Genomic DNA, 13,485 nt, shown 5'->3' with positions numbered 1-13,485 from the left:
GGTACTCGTACACAGTTTCTGAAGGAACTTGGCAGGGAGACTGATCCAATAGTCTTGGGGAACTAACCACAGATCTGTGGATGTAAACTTGTGCAAATCCTTCCATCTCTTCATGTAATCTCAGACAAACTCGATGTTTAGATCAGGGATCTGTAGGGGCCATATCATCACTTTTAGGGCTCCTTCACGTAATTTACTTTGAAGATAGATTTTATGTATTATGCCTGTATGATTGGGGTCATATTTGTGCTGCAGAATTAATTTGGAGCCAATCGAATGCTTCCTTGCGATGGTTAAGTAAAGAAGAAATAAGAGTCCTGGAAGTGATTATATAGCCCCCACAAAGACCAAATCTCAACATCTGACTACATGCAGTGACAGCAGGAGGTACACAAGCCTACATCGACAGAAGATCTGTGGTTTTCCAATATTTTTGGGACAACCTCCTGGCAAAGGTTCTTCATTCACTTTGTGCAAGTGTACCTAGAAGAATGGATGCGTTGATGCTGTTTTGAAGGCAATGGGTGATCGGTCACACCAAATACTGATTTGATTTTAGATTTCTCTTTTATTCATTAATTTTGCTTTTTGTTGTTGAAAAAGAATAAAACCATTCTTCTGTTTTTAAAGCATTCGCAATTTGCATTATTTTTTCCAAACCTGTCAAACCTTTGCACAGTAATGTGTATATTTTGGAGCTGTACAGAATAGTCAACATTAAGAAAAAAATTAAAATTACTTTTCATCTCTGTGTGACAGTCACTGGCACAGTATGTGAAGGGAGATAAGTGTCACTGCGCATACTGTGGCCAGTAATGTCAAACCAGAGTGTTTTTGCCTCCAGTACGCTAAGTGCTGAGAGGGTTAATAACCTATGTATGTTATGGGCTGATTTTAGTGGACCTCCATAAAGCGGGTGGGCGGAAGTCCACCATATCTCCACATGCAGAGTCCTGACAGGACCTGTGTGAGGTCAAGGTCATGTGACTATAAACATGAACATGAGAGTCAGTGTTTGTTGTGTCTTGGGAGAGCACGAAACTCCCACATAGATCCCGGAGGAGCTGAGGACTGTGCGGAATAACTGCAGGACTTTGGTTTTGTTTGTTTTACCGTTATGCCAGCAAGGCTGTTTATTTTACTGAACCCTGCCAAGGTTTAAGCCATCCACAATTAAACCAGCAGATGATCTTTTACCAGAACGGTGGTTCCTGTATATACCTGAAGAAGCAGCTAAGTGTGTCAATCCTTTACATCTGTTAGACACAAATGCTAGGTACTGATATCAGAATTCTATTACAAACAATGGATAGCAAATCTGATAAATAAAATGTATTCATACCAATGACAACATGAGGCTTCTTTGCCAGTGCCAGGGCTTGGGACATCATATCAATTCCACCAACAATAACAGCTAAATACAAAAAAAAATAAACATATTAGATATGTTGTTTTCTTTTAAACAAATGGAAGCATGATTTAGGACTGCTTTACATGACTATAATACAGACTGATTACCAAAAACTACCCATGGCTGAATCCAGATCACTACAGGGTTACATGATGATTACATGAAAACAAATCACTAGTAAATATCAGGTCTTCGTTATCCTCTTACACCAAATTTCCCCAATGGAGGACACAAATGGAGGCCTTACTGAGGCTCTTGATAGGTGAATGTGGGTCTACAGCTACGTTCAGCATATACATAGGGAGTGGTAAAAATGTTAAGATGTACTATGCTATATTTCCTGACGATTTAAAGGGAACCTGTCACCCCGTTTTTTCCGTATGAGATAAAAATACCGTTAAATAGGGCCTGAGCTGTGCATTACAATAGTGTATTTTGTGGACCCCGATTCCCCACCTATGCTGCCGAAATACGTTACCAAAGTAGCCGTTTTCGCCTGTCAATCAGGCTGGTCTGGTCAGATGGGCGTGGTGACATCGCTGTTTCTTCCCCCAGATCTTGCTTAGTTTTCCGTTGGTGGCGTAGTGGTTTGCGCATGCCCAAGTCCCGAATCCACTGCACAGGGGAGGGAAAAGAGCGCGATCTGCGCTATTTCCCTGGTGATCGGTGGGGGCGGCCATCTTCCTGTGGCCGCGCGTGCGCAGATGGAGCACTCTGCTGCCCGCGGCTTCAGGAAAATGGCCACGGGATGCCGCGCGTGCGCAGATGGAGATCGCGGTGGCCATTTTCCTGAAGCCGAGATGCGAACTCTGCTTCAGGAAAATGGCCGCCGCGATCTCCATCTGCGCACGCGCGGCATCCCGCGGCCATTTTCCTGAAGCCCCGGGCAGCAGAGTGCTCCATCTGTGCACAAGCGGCCACAGGAAGATGGCCGCCCCCACCGATCACCAGGGAAATAGCGCAGATCGCGCTCTTTTCCCTCCCCTGTGCAGTGGATTCGGGACTTGGGCATGCGCAAACCACTACGCCACCAACGGAAAACTAAGCAAGATCTGGGGGAAGAAACAGCGATGTCACCACGCCCATCTGACCAGACCAGCCTGATTGACAGGCGAAAACGGCGACTTTGGTAACGTATTTCGGCAGCATAGGTGGGGAATCGGGGACCACAAAATACACTATTGTAATGCACAGCTCAGGCCCTATTTAACAGTATTTTTATTTCATACGGAAAAAACGGGGTGACAGGTTCCCTTTAAAGAAAAAACAAAAAAAGGCAGCTTCTGTGATAATGGAAACCTAGGGAAAGATTAACTATTCTCTCCAATAGCATTCGGTATTCAGCCATGGAGGCGGGGTGGTGCCATAAGCATACACAGTGTCCACTGTAACCGTGCCCCCGGCCATGACCGACACTGGCTATATATTGAAGCCAGCTGCCAGTTAGGGCAGTTACAGCAGCTCTGTATTTTCAGAGCGATTAATGATCAGGTACCAACCTAGTAAACGCGCTCCCTCACCCTGGTCCCCCAACCTGATATATGCGCTCCCTCATCCTGGTCCCCCAACCTGGTATATGCGCTCCCTCATCCTGGTCCCCCAACCTGATATATGCGCTCCCTCATCCTGGTCCCCCAACCTGGTATATGCGCTCCCTCATCCTGGTCCCCCAACCTGGTATATGCGCTCTCTCACCCTGGTCCCCCAACCTGGCATATGCGCTCCCTCACCCTGGTCCCCCAACCTGGCATATGCGCTCCCTCACCCTGGTCCCCCCAACCTGGTATATGAGCTCCCTCATCCTGGTCCCCAACCTGGTAAATGCGCTCCCTCATCCTGGTCCGCCAACCTGGTATATGCACTCCCTCATCCTGGTCCCCCAACCTGGTATATGCGCTCCCTCATCCTGGTCCCCCAACCTGGTATATGCGCTCCCTCATCCTGGTATATGCGCTCCTTCATCCTGGTCCCCCAGCCTGATATATGGCTCTCTCATCCTGGTCCCCCAACCTGGTATATGCGCTCCCTCAATCTGGTCCCCCAACCTGGCATATGCGCTCCCTCATTCCCGGTCCCCCAACCTGGTATATGCGCTCCCTCATCCTGGTCCCCCAACCTGGTATATGCGCTCCCTCATCCTGGTCTCCCAACCTGGTATATACTCCCCCATCCTGGTCCCCCAACCTGGTATATACTCCCACATCCTGGTCCCCCAACCTGGTATATACTCCACCATCCTGGTCCCCCAACCTGGTATATGCACCCCATCCTAGTACCCCATCCAGGTATATGCTCCCCCATCCTGCCTGCGCTGTGGTTGATCTATCCATACACACAAACACTCACCTTTCTCTCGCTATCCTGCAGCGCGTCATCAGCACCATTTAAATACAAAGGCGCTGGAGTCAGCGAGTGAGCATACTGTGCTATCCGGCGCCATTTTGTTGAAGACACGGTTTCCAAATACGTTAACAAAATGGCGCCGTAGATCGCACTATGCGCAGATCCTGACTCCGGTGCCACACTCCTCCAGAATCACTGGAGATCGCGATACGCGGTCAGAGCCTATGCATACCGCGATCTCTGGTACAACACTCCTCCATCATCGTCCTCCTCTCGGTCACCCCTGGATGTGTCCTGCTGAGTCCGTCCACACTGCACAGGCGCCGTCTATAGAGGCTTCGGACAGAAGGACACATCCAGTGTTATATTATAGATTGTATGAATACACAAGACTCCAACTATGTACCCGGTATATTTTCTGACATATTCAAACATTAAAGTAGGGCTACATTATTTTCTGCCATTTAGTAGCATGGTCTCATACTATGCTAACTTTACGTCAAACAGAATAAGATCCAACATACCACTCTTAACACCAATGGAGGAACCAAGCGCCTCAAATTGTTCTGAAATCTGAAATGCTAATTCTCTTGTTGGTGTGAGAACCAATGCATAAAGTCTCTGTGGATTCTCCAGCAATGTCTGAAGGATAGGTAATGCAAAGGCTCCAGTCTTTCCCGATCCAGTCTCTGCCAGACCAATGATGTCTCGACCTGAAGTGTTAAAAGAATAAATGAGAAAAAGAAAAAAATCTTGTGATGAGCAATGAGTATAATTACTCCCATTTAATTTTAAGAAAAATAATTAGATATTTACATACATACAGTATGCACGCACTTCTCAACATTGAGATTGCAATAACAAGGAAAAGTTGTGGAATTATGGAAATTACAGTATGGACAGACATGTGAATATGCAAATCAGAAAAATGGTAACTAAATTTTCAGAACATTTTGATATTTTCAGTGATGATTATGAGCGCCACGTTCAGAAATGCACACTATTAATGAGGTTATTAAAGGGAACCTGTCACCCCCAAAATCGAAGGTGAGCTATGCCGGTAGATAAGCCCCCAATGTATCCTGAAAGATGAGAAAAAGAGGTTAGATTATACTCACCCAGGTGCCGGGAAAGGTCAGAGAGGCCCGGCGCCTGCGCACTGCTGTACTTTGCTCTGCCCTCAACAGGGCAGACAAAGTATGCCTGCGCCGGAGCCTGAAGACAAGAAGAGGACGTCATCGTAAGAAGATGGGAGGCCCCGGACCGGACCGCACCCCCCATCGGACAAGAACAGAACCGGTACCACCCCTGGGTGAGTATAATCTAAACTCTTTTTCTCATCTGTTAGGATACATCGGGGGCTTATCTCTGGAATGCTGTAGATAAGCCCCTGATGCCAGTGAGCTTAGTTCACCTTTGATTTTGGGGGTGACAGGTTCCCTTTAATGGTTGTGTGAGAAACATTCTGCTGCACTGAATGCACTTGAGCAAATCATCAAGATCCACTGCTGACAGCTCCTTTTGCAATTGCTGACCAATGATGTTCCAGATGTGCTCGATGGGAGACAAGTTCGAAGATTCTGCAGGCCAGGGAGCACATATAGGCCACACAGTAGCACGAGCAACATGAAGCCTAGTATAAATAATGTTAAACCTCTGTGCCTGTGGTAGAACCGCCCCTCTCACAGTGCCCCATCACTTTTACGGTTCCTTAGGCCTCATTCAGATGTCCGTGTTTCATGTACATGTTGTATCCATTTTTTTTTTCAAAGATACAACAAATGCCCATTATTATTATACTGCTGATCACATGTCCACGTTTATCACGGCTTGTGTGTCAGTGCAAAACACACAAAGACATGTCTGTGGGACTGACTGTACGCCGGACAGGTATGGTATATTGTTGGTTTATTTTATTTTTTTACATTTTTTCCAGGAGATCGAGGGCTTCACTTGGAATGGCAGAGTAATAAAGATGAAAAAAAATGTGTGTATTATTTTATTTCATTAAAAGACTTTTTTCTAACTGTGGTGTGTTTGATTAACCCTTTAACTACTCTAGGATTGATAATGGATCAGTGCCTTATTGACACCTCTCCATTACTAAGCCGGCTTAATGTCACCTTACAATAGGAAGGTGACATTAACCCCTCATTACCCCACTTGCCAAAGCTACAGGGCAAGTGGGAAGAAGCGGGCAAAGCTCCAGAATTGGCACATCTAACAGATGCGCCTTTTCTGGGCAGCTGCGGGATGCTTTTCTAAGGCTGGGGGGACCATATCCATGGCCCCTCACCAGCCCGAGAATAGCAGCCCGCAACTGTGAGTTTTGTTGGGTTGGTTGTAAAATATAGGTGGGACCCCACGTAGGGTTTTTCTTTCATTCATTGTCCCCTGATCACAATGCTGCTGGCAGAGCAGGGGACAATGGATGAAAGCCAGGTTCAGCACCACAAGCAGGGGAACAGCGGCTTACAGTAGTGCTGCTTCCCCCCGCGGCCGTCGGTGCGCACGGAGGACAGTGTACACTGTTCTCCGTGTACATATGTGTGGGACGTTTGGAGGGCCGTGTGTCCAGGTACAAATGGACATGTCTGCGTGTTTTGCACACGGACTGTCAAAACACGCTGACATCGGCATAGACTTATTCATTTGAATGGGTCTACATGTGTGTCTATGGTACGTGAGAAAACTGTCAATACACATACCAGAGGCACTGACGTGTGAAACCGGCCTAATAGTGTGTTATGCTGCCCGTTGCCTGCACTTAGCTGAAAGCTGAGGGAGAAAATTAACTTTATTCTCACCGGTTCAGTCACGGGGTGGCTCTGACTCTACATTGCGGCCGGCTGTCAGTCAGGGCCATGGGCGCGGTTACAGCCAGAGCTTTGTATACTCAAGAGCAGTGATTGGACCAGGAATGCAGGTGGGGATAATAAAGATCACTTCCTCCTTGCAGCGTTCGGCTGATGCAGGATTAAACCCATATCTGCAGGTTAATAGCGTTTTTCTGGTGACAGGCTGCCTAGTAGCAGACTCCTCATCTGCAGCTGACCGCACAGCAGACACATTATCACACACTGTCCCAATGAGCACAGTACAGGTTCTTCATTTCTCTACAGCTCACCTTGAAGGGCCACAGGAATTGCTTCTATCTGAATCTTGGTTGGTTGTTTCCATCCGAGTTGTTCACACGTTTCACATAAAACATCTGTTACTCCCTGCCATAGAAATACCATTACAAAACATCATTATAGCCATATATTTAATTATTTACTGATAATCCACAAAATGTTAAATAAAAGATGTATTCCCTTAGCAACATCCACTGTAAGGCTGTGTGCACACGTTCCGGATTTTTCACGTTTTTTTGCTATAAAAACACGATACAAATGCTTAAAATAAGTATACATATGCATCCCATCATTTATAATGCATTCTGCAATTTTTGTGCATATGTTGTGTTTTTTTCCGTGAAAAAAACGCATCGCGGAAAAAAACACAGCATGTTCATTAATTTTGAGGAATTTTTTGCGAATTTCCCACTATATTATTGCATCCCAGAACCTCCGGAAAAAAAAAGCAAAAAATCCGCAAAAAAATCCGCAAAAAATCCACATGCGGATTTCTTGCAGAAAATGTCCAGTTTTGTTCAGGAAATTTCTGCAAGAAATCCTGACGTGTGCACATAGCCTAAATGAAAAATGCTGTGGGAAGTGTGTTCCCACAAACCAACGTACATGTTCGGAGTGACGATTGCATAGGTTCACTCCGAGCGCCATCAAAAGCGAGAATCAGTGCTATAGGAGAGCCGACACCCAGGGACAACGCCCAGGATCAGTGCTAGCACAACAAGGGGCATTTAACCACTAATGCAGCTGTCAATGGTGACAGCGACATTGATCGACATAGCAGAGGGAGCTCGCTCTGCTCCGATGGGCATAACAGGATTGCAATCGCGTAGTGCCAGTGATCTCTATGGTGACCCCAGGCCAAAAGCTGGCAGTGGGGTCAACCAGGAATGGTAGCCCGTAAGTTTCTGCTCAGAGTAGGAGCTAACAAGTCCCCTTTCTGTCTGCAACGCATTGATCTAACGCCCTGCAATGAAAAGGCATTGCAGAGTGTTTGATCACTAATTGGGGCAGGAAAAGTTCATGATATATACTCGAGTATAAGCCGACCCCCCCTAATTTTGCCACAAAAAACCTGGGAAAACTTAATGACTCGAGTATAAGCCTAGGGTGGAAAATGCAGAAGCTACTGGTAAATTTTAAAAGTAAAAATAGATACCAATAAAAGTAAAATTAATTGAGACATCAGTAGTTTAAGTGTTTTGGAATAGCCATACTGAATCAGGAGCCCCATATAATGCTGCACAAATGTTGATTATGGCCCCATAAGATGCTCTATACAGACATTTGCCCCATATAATGCTCCACAAATGCTGATTATGGCCCCAGAAGATGCTCCATAGAGCTATTTGTCCCATATAATGGTGCACATGGCCCAATAAGATGCTCCATACAGATATTTGCCCCATATAATGCTGAACATGGCCCCATACAGATATTTCCCTAATATAACGCTGTACATGGCCCCATAAGATGCTCCATAGAGCTATTTGCCCCATATAATGGTGCACATGGCCCAATAAGATGCTCCATACAGATATTTGCCCCATATAATGCTGAACATGGCCCCATACAGATATTTCCCCAATATAACGCTGTACATGGCCCCATAAGATGCTCCATAGAGCTATTTGCCCCATATAATAGTGCACATGGCCCAATAAGATGCTCCATACAGATATTTGCCCCATATAATGCTGTACATGGCCCCATACAGATATTTGCCCCATATAATGCTGTACATGGCCCCATACAGATATTTGCCCCATATAACGCTGCACATGGCCCCATAAGATGCTCCATACAGACAATTGCCCCATATGATGTTGCTGCGATTAAAAAAAATAAATAAAATGACATACTCACTTATCAGGCCCCCGGTACTTGCAATACTCACTGGTCCTCGTTCCGGTGCCGCTGTCTTCCACGTCCTCTGCACTGACGTTCAGGCAGAGGGCGGAGCGCACACTAATCGCGTCACCACACCCTCTGACCTGAGCGTCACTGCAGAGGACGGGGAAGACGCAGCGGCGGTCGTCGGTGGAACGGGGAACAGGTGAATATCGCGCACTGCGTTAAACTCAGCTGTTCCTGGCGCGGTGCAGTCCCTGGTTCTCCGGCGCCGGCAGCTTCTTCCTGTAGTGAGCGGTCACATGGTACCGCTCATTACAGTAATATGCGGCTCCACCCCCATGGGAGTGGAGTCGGATCCATATTCATTACTGTAATGAGCGGTACCATGTAACCGCTCACTACAGGAAGAAGCTGCCGGCGCCAGAGAACCAGGGACTGCACCACCAGGAGCAGGTGAGTATTATTACACAGCTGCTGCTCCCCCTCCCCTGCCGACCCCTGGGTATGACTCGAGTATAAGCAGAGGGGCAATTTCAGCCTAAAAAAATGGGCTGAAATTCTCAGCTTATACTCGAGTATATAAGGTACATCTATTTAGTATCGCCGAGACCCGAACTATAAGAATGTTCCACTGTTGGTGGTCCTTGAAGACTGGAGTTGTGCACCCCTGACACACGAGGTATTGGTATACTCAGGCAAAATTCTGTAACATTTTTTGTGGTCCATTTTCTTCTATTATCCTTTTTGAAAATTGAAAACTTGGTGCCAAAGTAAGATCAAAGTAATTCTATGAAATGCCTGAATGTTAAAATGCATTCTACACAGCTAGTTGAATTCCTTAAGAGGTGTAGTTTCCAAAATGGTGTCACTTGTGGGGGTTTCTGCTGTTTTGGCATGTCAGGGGCTCTTCAAATGCAACATGGTGTCTGCTATCTATTCCAGCCAAAACTGCTCTCCAGAATTCAATTGGTGCTCCTTCCCTTCTGAGCCTTACCATGCGCCCAAACAGTCATTTTTTCCCCACATATGGGGTATCAGTGTACTCAGGAGAAATTGCAAGGTACATCTACTCCTAAAACCCTTGTGAAAATTTAAATTTGGGTCTGGAGCAACATGTTTGAGGAAAAAAAACTTATTTTTTCATTTTTGCGACTCAATGTTATAAAATTCTGTGAAGCATCTGGAAGTTCAAGATGCTCAGCACACATATAAATAAGTTCCTTCAGGGGTCTAGTTTACAAAAATAGGGTCACTTGTTGGGGTTGGGGGGGGATTTCCACTGTTTAGGCACATCAGGGGGCTCTACAAATGCAATATAGCATCCTTTATATATCCCAGCAAATTTTGCATTCCCAAACTCAAAGGGCGCTCCTACACTTTCGAGCTCTGCCGTGTGCTTTAACAGTAGTTTTCCACCACATATGGGGTATTGGTGTACTCAGTAGAAGCTACACAACAAATTGTAAGGTCCATTATTTCTTGTTAACCTTGTGAAAATGCAGAATTAGGGGTTAAATTAACATTTTTGGGAGAAAAAATGTAAATGTTAATTTTTCCTTCCACATGGCTTTATTTATTATGAAGCACCTAAAAATGTTCATTAACCCCTTCAAGACGCAGCCCTTATTCGTTTTTCGCTCCCTTCCTTCCCAGAGCCATAACTTTTTTATTTTTCCATCAAAATGGCCATGCGAGGGCTTTTTTTTTGCAGGACGAGTTGTACTTTTGAAAACCACCATTGGTTTTACCATGCCTTGCACTAGAAAATGCATGTAGAAAAGCTGCGGAGACACCATCACGTGTTTCTCAACGCAAGCAAAGGTATTTCCTTCCCGGTGAAAGACCTGGCTATTCATTGCTTGCGTTGAGAAACACGTGATGGTGTCTCTGCGGCTTTTCTACATGCATTTGCTTATTTCCCTTAAAGGGCCACTGTCACCCCCTCCAGCCGTTATAAACTAAAAGAGCCACCTTGTGCAGCAGTAATGCTGCATTCTAACAAGGTGGCTCTTTTAGTTTTAGGTTCAAGTATACCCCAAAAAAAGCGATTTGATACTTAGCCATAATTGGTGTCTCTAGCCACGTAGGCTGGTCCTCCCTCCCCAGCTCGAAACGCTCCTCTGCCGTCACTTCTTGGTCTTTCTGCGCCGCCCCCTCAGCGCTGTTTACGTTTTCAAACCAGCGCCTGCGCTGTGTAGTACTGTTCTGCGCAGGCAGCTCTGGCCGTCTGTCGTCCAAGCCAGGCTTTCACACTGCGCCTGCGTGGGCAGTGCGGCCCCCACCTTTGGAATCCCAGCCCCGCACTGTGCATAATGCATAACACAGTGCGAGGCTGGGACGGCAGATGGCCAGAGCTTAAACAGCGCTGAGGGGGCGGCGCAGAAAGACCAAGAAGATGTGAGTGACGGCAGAGGATCTGGCCAAGCTGGGGAGGGAGGACCAGCCTACGTGGCTAGAGACACCAATTATGGCTAAGTATCAAATCGCTTTTTTTGGGGTATACTTGAACCTAAAACTAAAAGAGCCACCTTGTTAGAATGCAGCATTACTGCTGCACAAGGTGGCTCTTTTAGTTTATAACGGCTGGAGGGGGGTGACAGTGGCCCTTTAAGGGATGGGGGCAGTGTTCTGGATCACTGCGTTGAGAAACACGTGATGGTATCTCCGCGGTGTTGGATGTTTTGATCTCCCCGAGGTCATTCATCCTCTTGTTTATTGTACTAGAAAATGGGAAAAAAATTCCAAGTGCGGTGAAGTTGCAAAAAAGTGCAATCCCACACTTGTTTTTTGTTTGGCTTTTTTGCTAGGTTTAGTAAATGATAAAACTGACCTGCCATTGTGATTCTCCAGGTCATTACAAGTTCATAAACACCAAACATGTCTAGGATCTTTTTTTTATCTAAGTGGGGAAACAAAATTCCAAACTTTGCTTAAAAAAAAAAAAAAAAAAAAAAAAGCGCAATTTTCCGATACCCGTAGCGTCTCCAGTTTTCGTGATCTGGGGTTGGGTGAGGGCTTATTTTTTGTGTGCCGAGCTGACGTTTTTAATGATACCATTTTGGTTCAGATATGTTCTTTTGATCGCCCGTTATTGCATTTTAATGCAATGTCGCAGCGACCAAAAAAAACTTAATTCTGGCGTTTTGAATTTTTTTCTCATTACGCTGTTTAGCAATCAGGTTAATTTTTTTTTTTATTGATAGATCGGGCGATTCTGAAAGCGGCGATACTAAATATACACTCAAAATTTTGAGGAGAAAAATAAACAACTTTTTTTTTTTAACCCCTTCCCGACCTGTGACGCCACGTAGGCGTCATGAAAGTCGGTGCCAATCCGGCCTGTGACGCCTATGTGGCGTCATGGAGGGATCGCGTCCATGCAGATCGGGTGAAAGGGTTAACTCCAATTTCACCCGTTCTGCAGGGACAGGGGGAGTGGTACTCCAGCCCAGGGGGGGTGGCTTCACCCCCTGGTGGCTACGATCGCACTTTCAACAGCCAATCAGAGCAATTCGTAATATTTCACCTATAAAAAGTGGTGAAATATTACAATCCAGCCATGGCCGATGCTGCAATATCGGCCATGGCTGGAAACCCTGATGTGCCGCACCCCCCCCCCCCCCACCGATCGCCTCCCCAGTCCTCCGTTCTGTCCCGTAGTCCCCTGCGTCCGCCCCCCCCGTCCTCCTGCCCGCTCCCCCGTGCTCCGATCCACCCCCCCCCTCATACTTACCGAGCCTCCAGGAGTCCGTCCGTCTTCTCCATGGGCGCCGCCATCTTCCAAAATGGCGGGCGCATGCGCAGTGCGCCCGCCAAATTCGTTCCAGGTACATTTTGATCACTGTGATAAAACTTATCACAGTGATCAATATAAAAAAAATAGTAAATGAACCACCCCCCCCCCCTTTATCACCCCCATAGGTAGGGACAATAATACATTTTTTTTTTTTCTGCACTAGGGTTAGGGCTAGAATTAGGCTATGTGCACACGGTGCGGATTTGGCTGCGGATCCGCAGTGGCCATGGTGCGGAAAATACCGCGCGGAAACGCTGTGTTGTATTTTCGGCAGCATGTCAATTCTTTGTGCGGATTCCACAGCGTTTTACACCTGTTCTTCAATAGGAATCCGCAGCTGAAATCCGCACAAAAAACACTGGAAATCCGCGGTAAATCCGCAGGTAAAACGCAGTGCCTTTTACCTGCGGATTTTTCAAAAATGGTGCAGAAAAATCTCACATCAATCCGCAACGTGGGCACATAGCAGGGTGGATAAAAATCAATGTTTTTTTAAAAAAAAAATAAAAAATAAAAAATCTGATTTTTTTATTTAAATCAGATTTTTTTCAATAAACTGCTTTTTGAGGAAAATATTTTACCATCCAAAGGTTCTTCCATCATGAGATAAAGCTGAGTTGTTTAACTCAGTAGAATAAAGGCTGTATATGTGTAACATTCACAATGCCATGCTCTTCCAGAGGTTTCTGTAGGATTAGTGGGCAGTTTCTCTCCTATATTATCACAGACGCTCGCTTTACTTACGAAGTTCTCAAAACTGAATTTGACTCCGCAGAGGTCCCAGCCTCTTCTTCACGGCAAAAATGTTACAACATGAACAGAGTTAAGAAAAAGACCTTAATCCTATTGTTCTACAAACCTATGAATACAGAATCAACCCCTTCAGTCCAAGAAGTTAGACAATATGTTTCTGATTATTTGGAGTGGAATAGATCTGCACAACACAAGAA

At 45.8% G+C, this 13,485-nt stretch overlaps 1 protein-coding gene across 3 annotated transcripts in view; it reads right to left on the bottom strand.

The window, feature by feature from the left end:
• Positions 1-13,485, bottom strand: part of DDX47 (DEAD-box helicase 47) — a 100,409-nt gene that overhangs the window by 74,526 nt on the left and 12,398 nt on the right. For all 3 annotated transcript variants that reach the window (XM_077277820.1, XM_077277822.1, XM_077277821.1), the window contains exons 2-4: positions 6,882-6,975; positions 4,279-4,467; positions 1,343-1,414 (exon numbers count right to left, since the gene is read on the bottom strand). In XM_077277820.1, coding sequence (XP_077133935.1) covers positions 1,343-1,414; positions 4,279-4,467; positions 6,882-6,975 — 355 coding nt within the window. The remainder of the gene's footprint in view (positions 1-1,342; positions 1,415-4,278; positions 4,468-6,881; positions 6,976-13,485) is intronic.

The sequence above is a fragment of the Ranitomeya variabilis genome, chromosome 8, assembly GCF_051348905.1.
Source record: "Ranitomeya variabilis isolate aRanVar5 chromosome 8, aRanVar5.hap1, whole genome shotgun sequence".
Classification (NCBI taxonomy): Eukaryota; Metazoa; Chordata; class Amphibia; order Anura; family Dendrobatidae; genus Ranitomeya; species Ranitomeya variabilis.
Note: the sequence above shows the minus strand (reverse complement) of the source record. Positions and strands in the feature narration are given on the sequence as shown.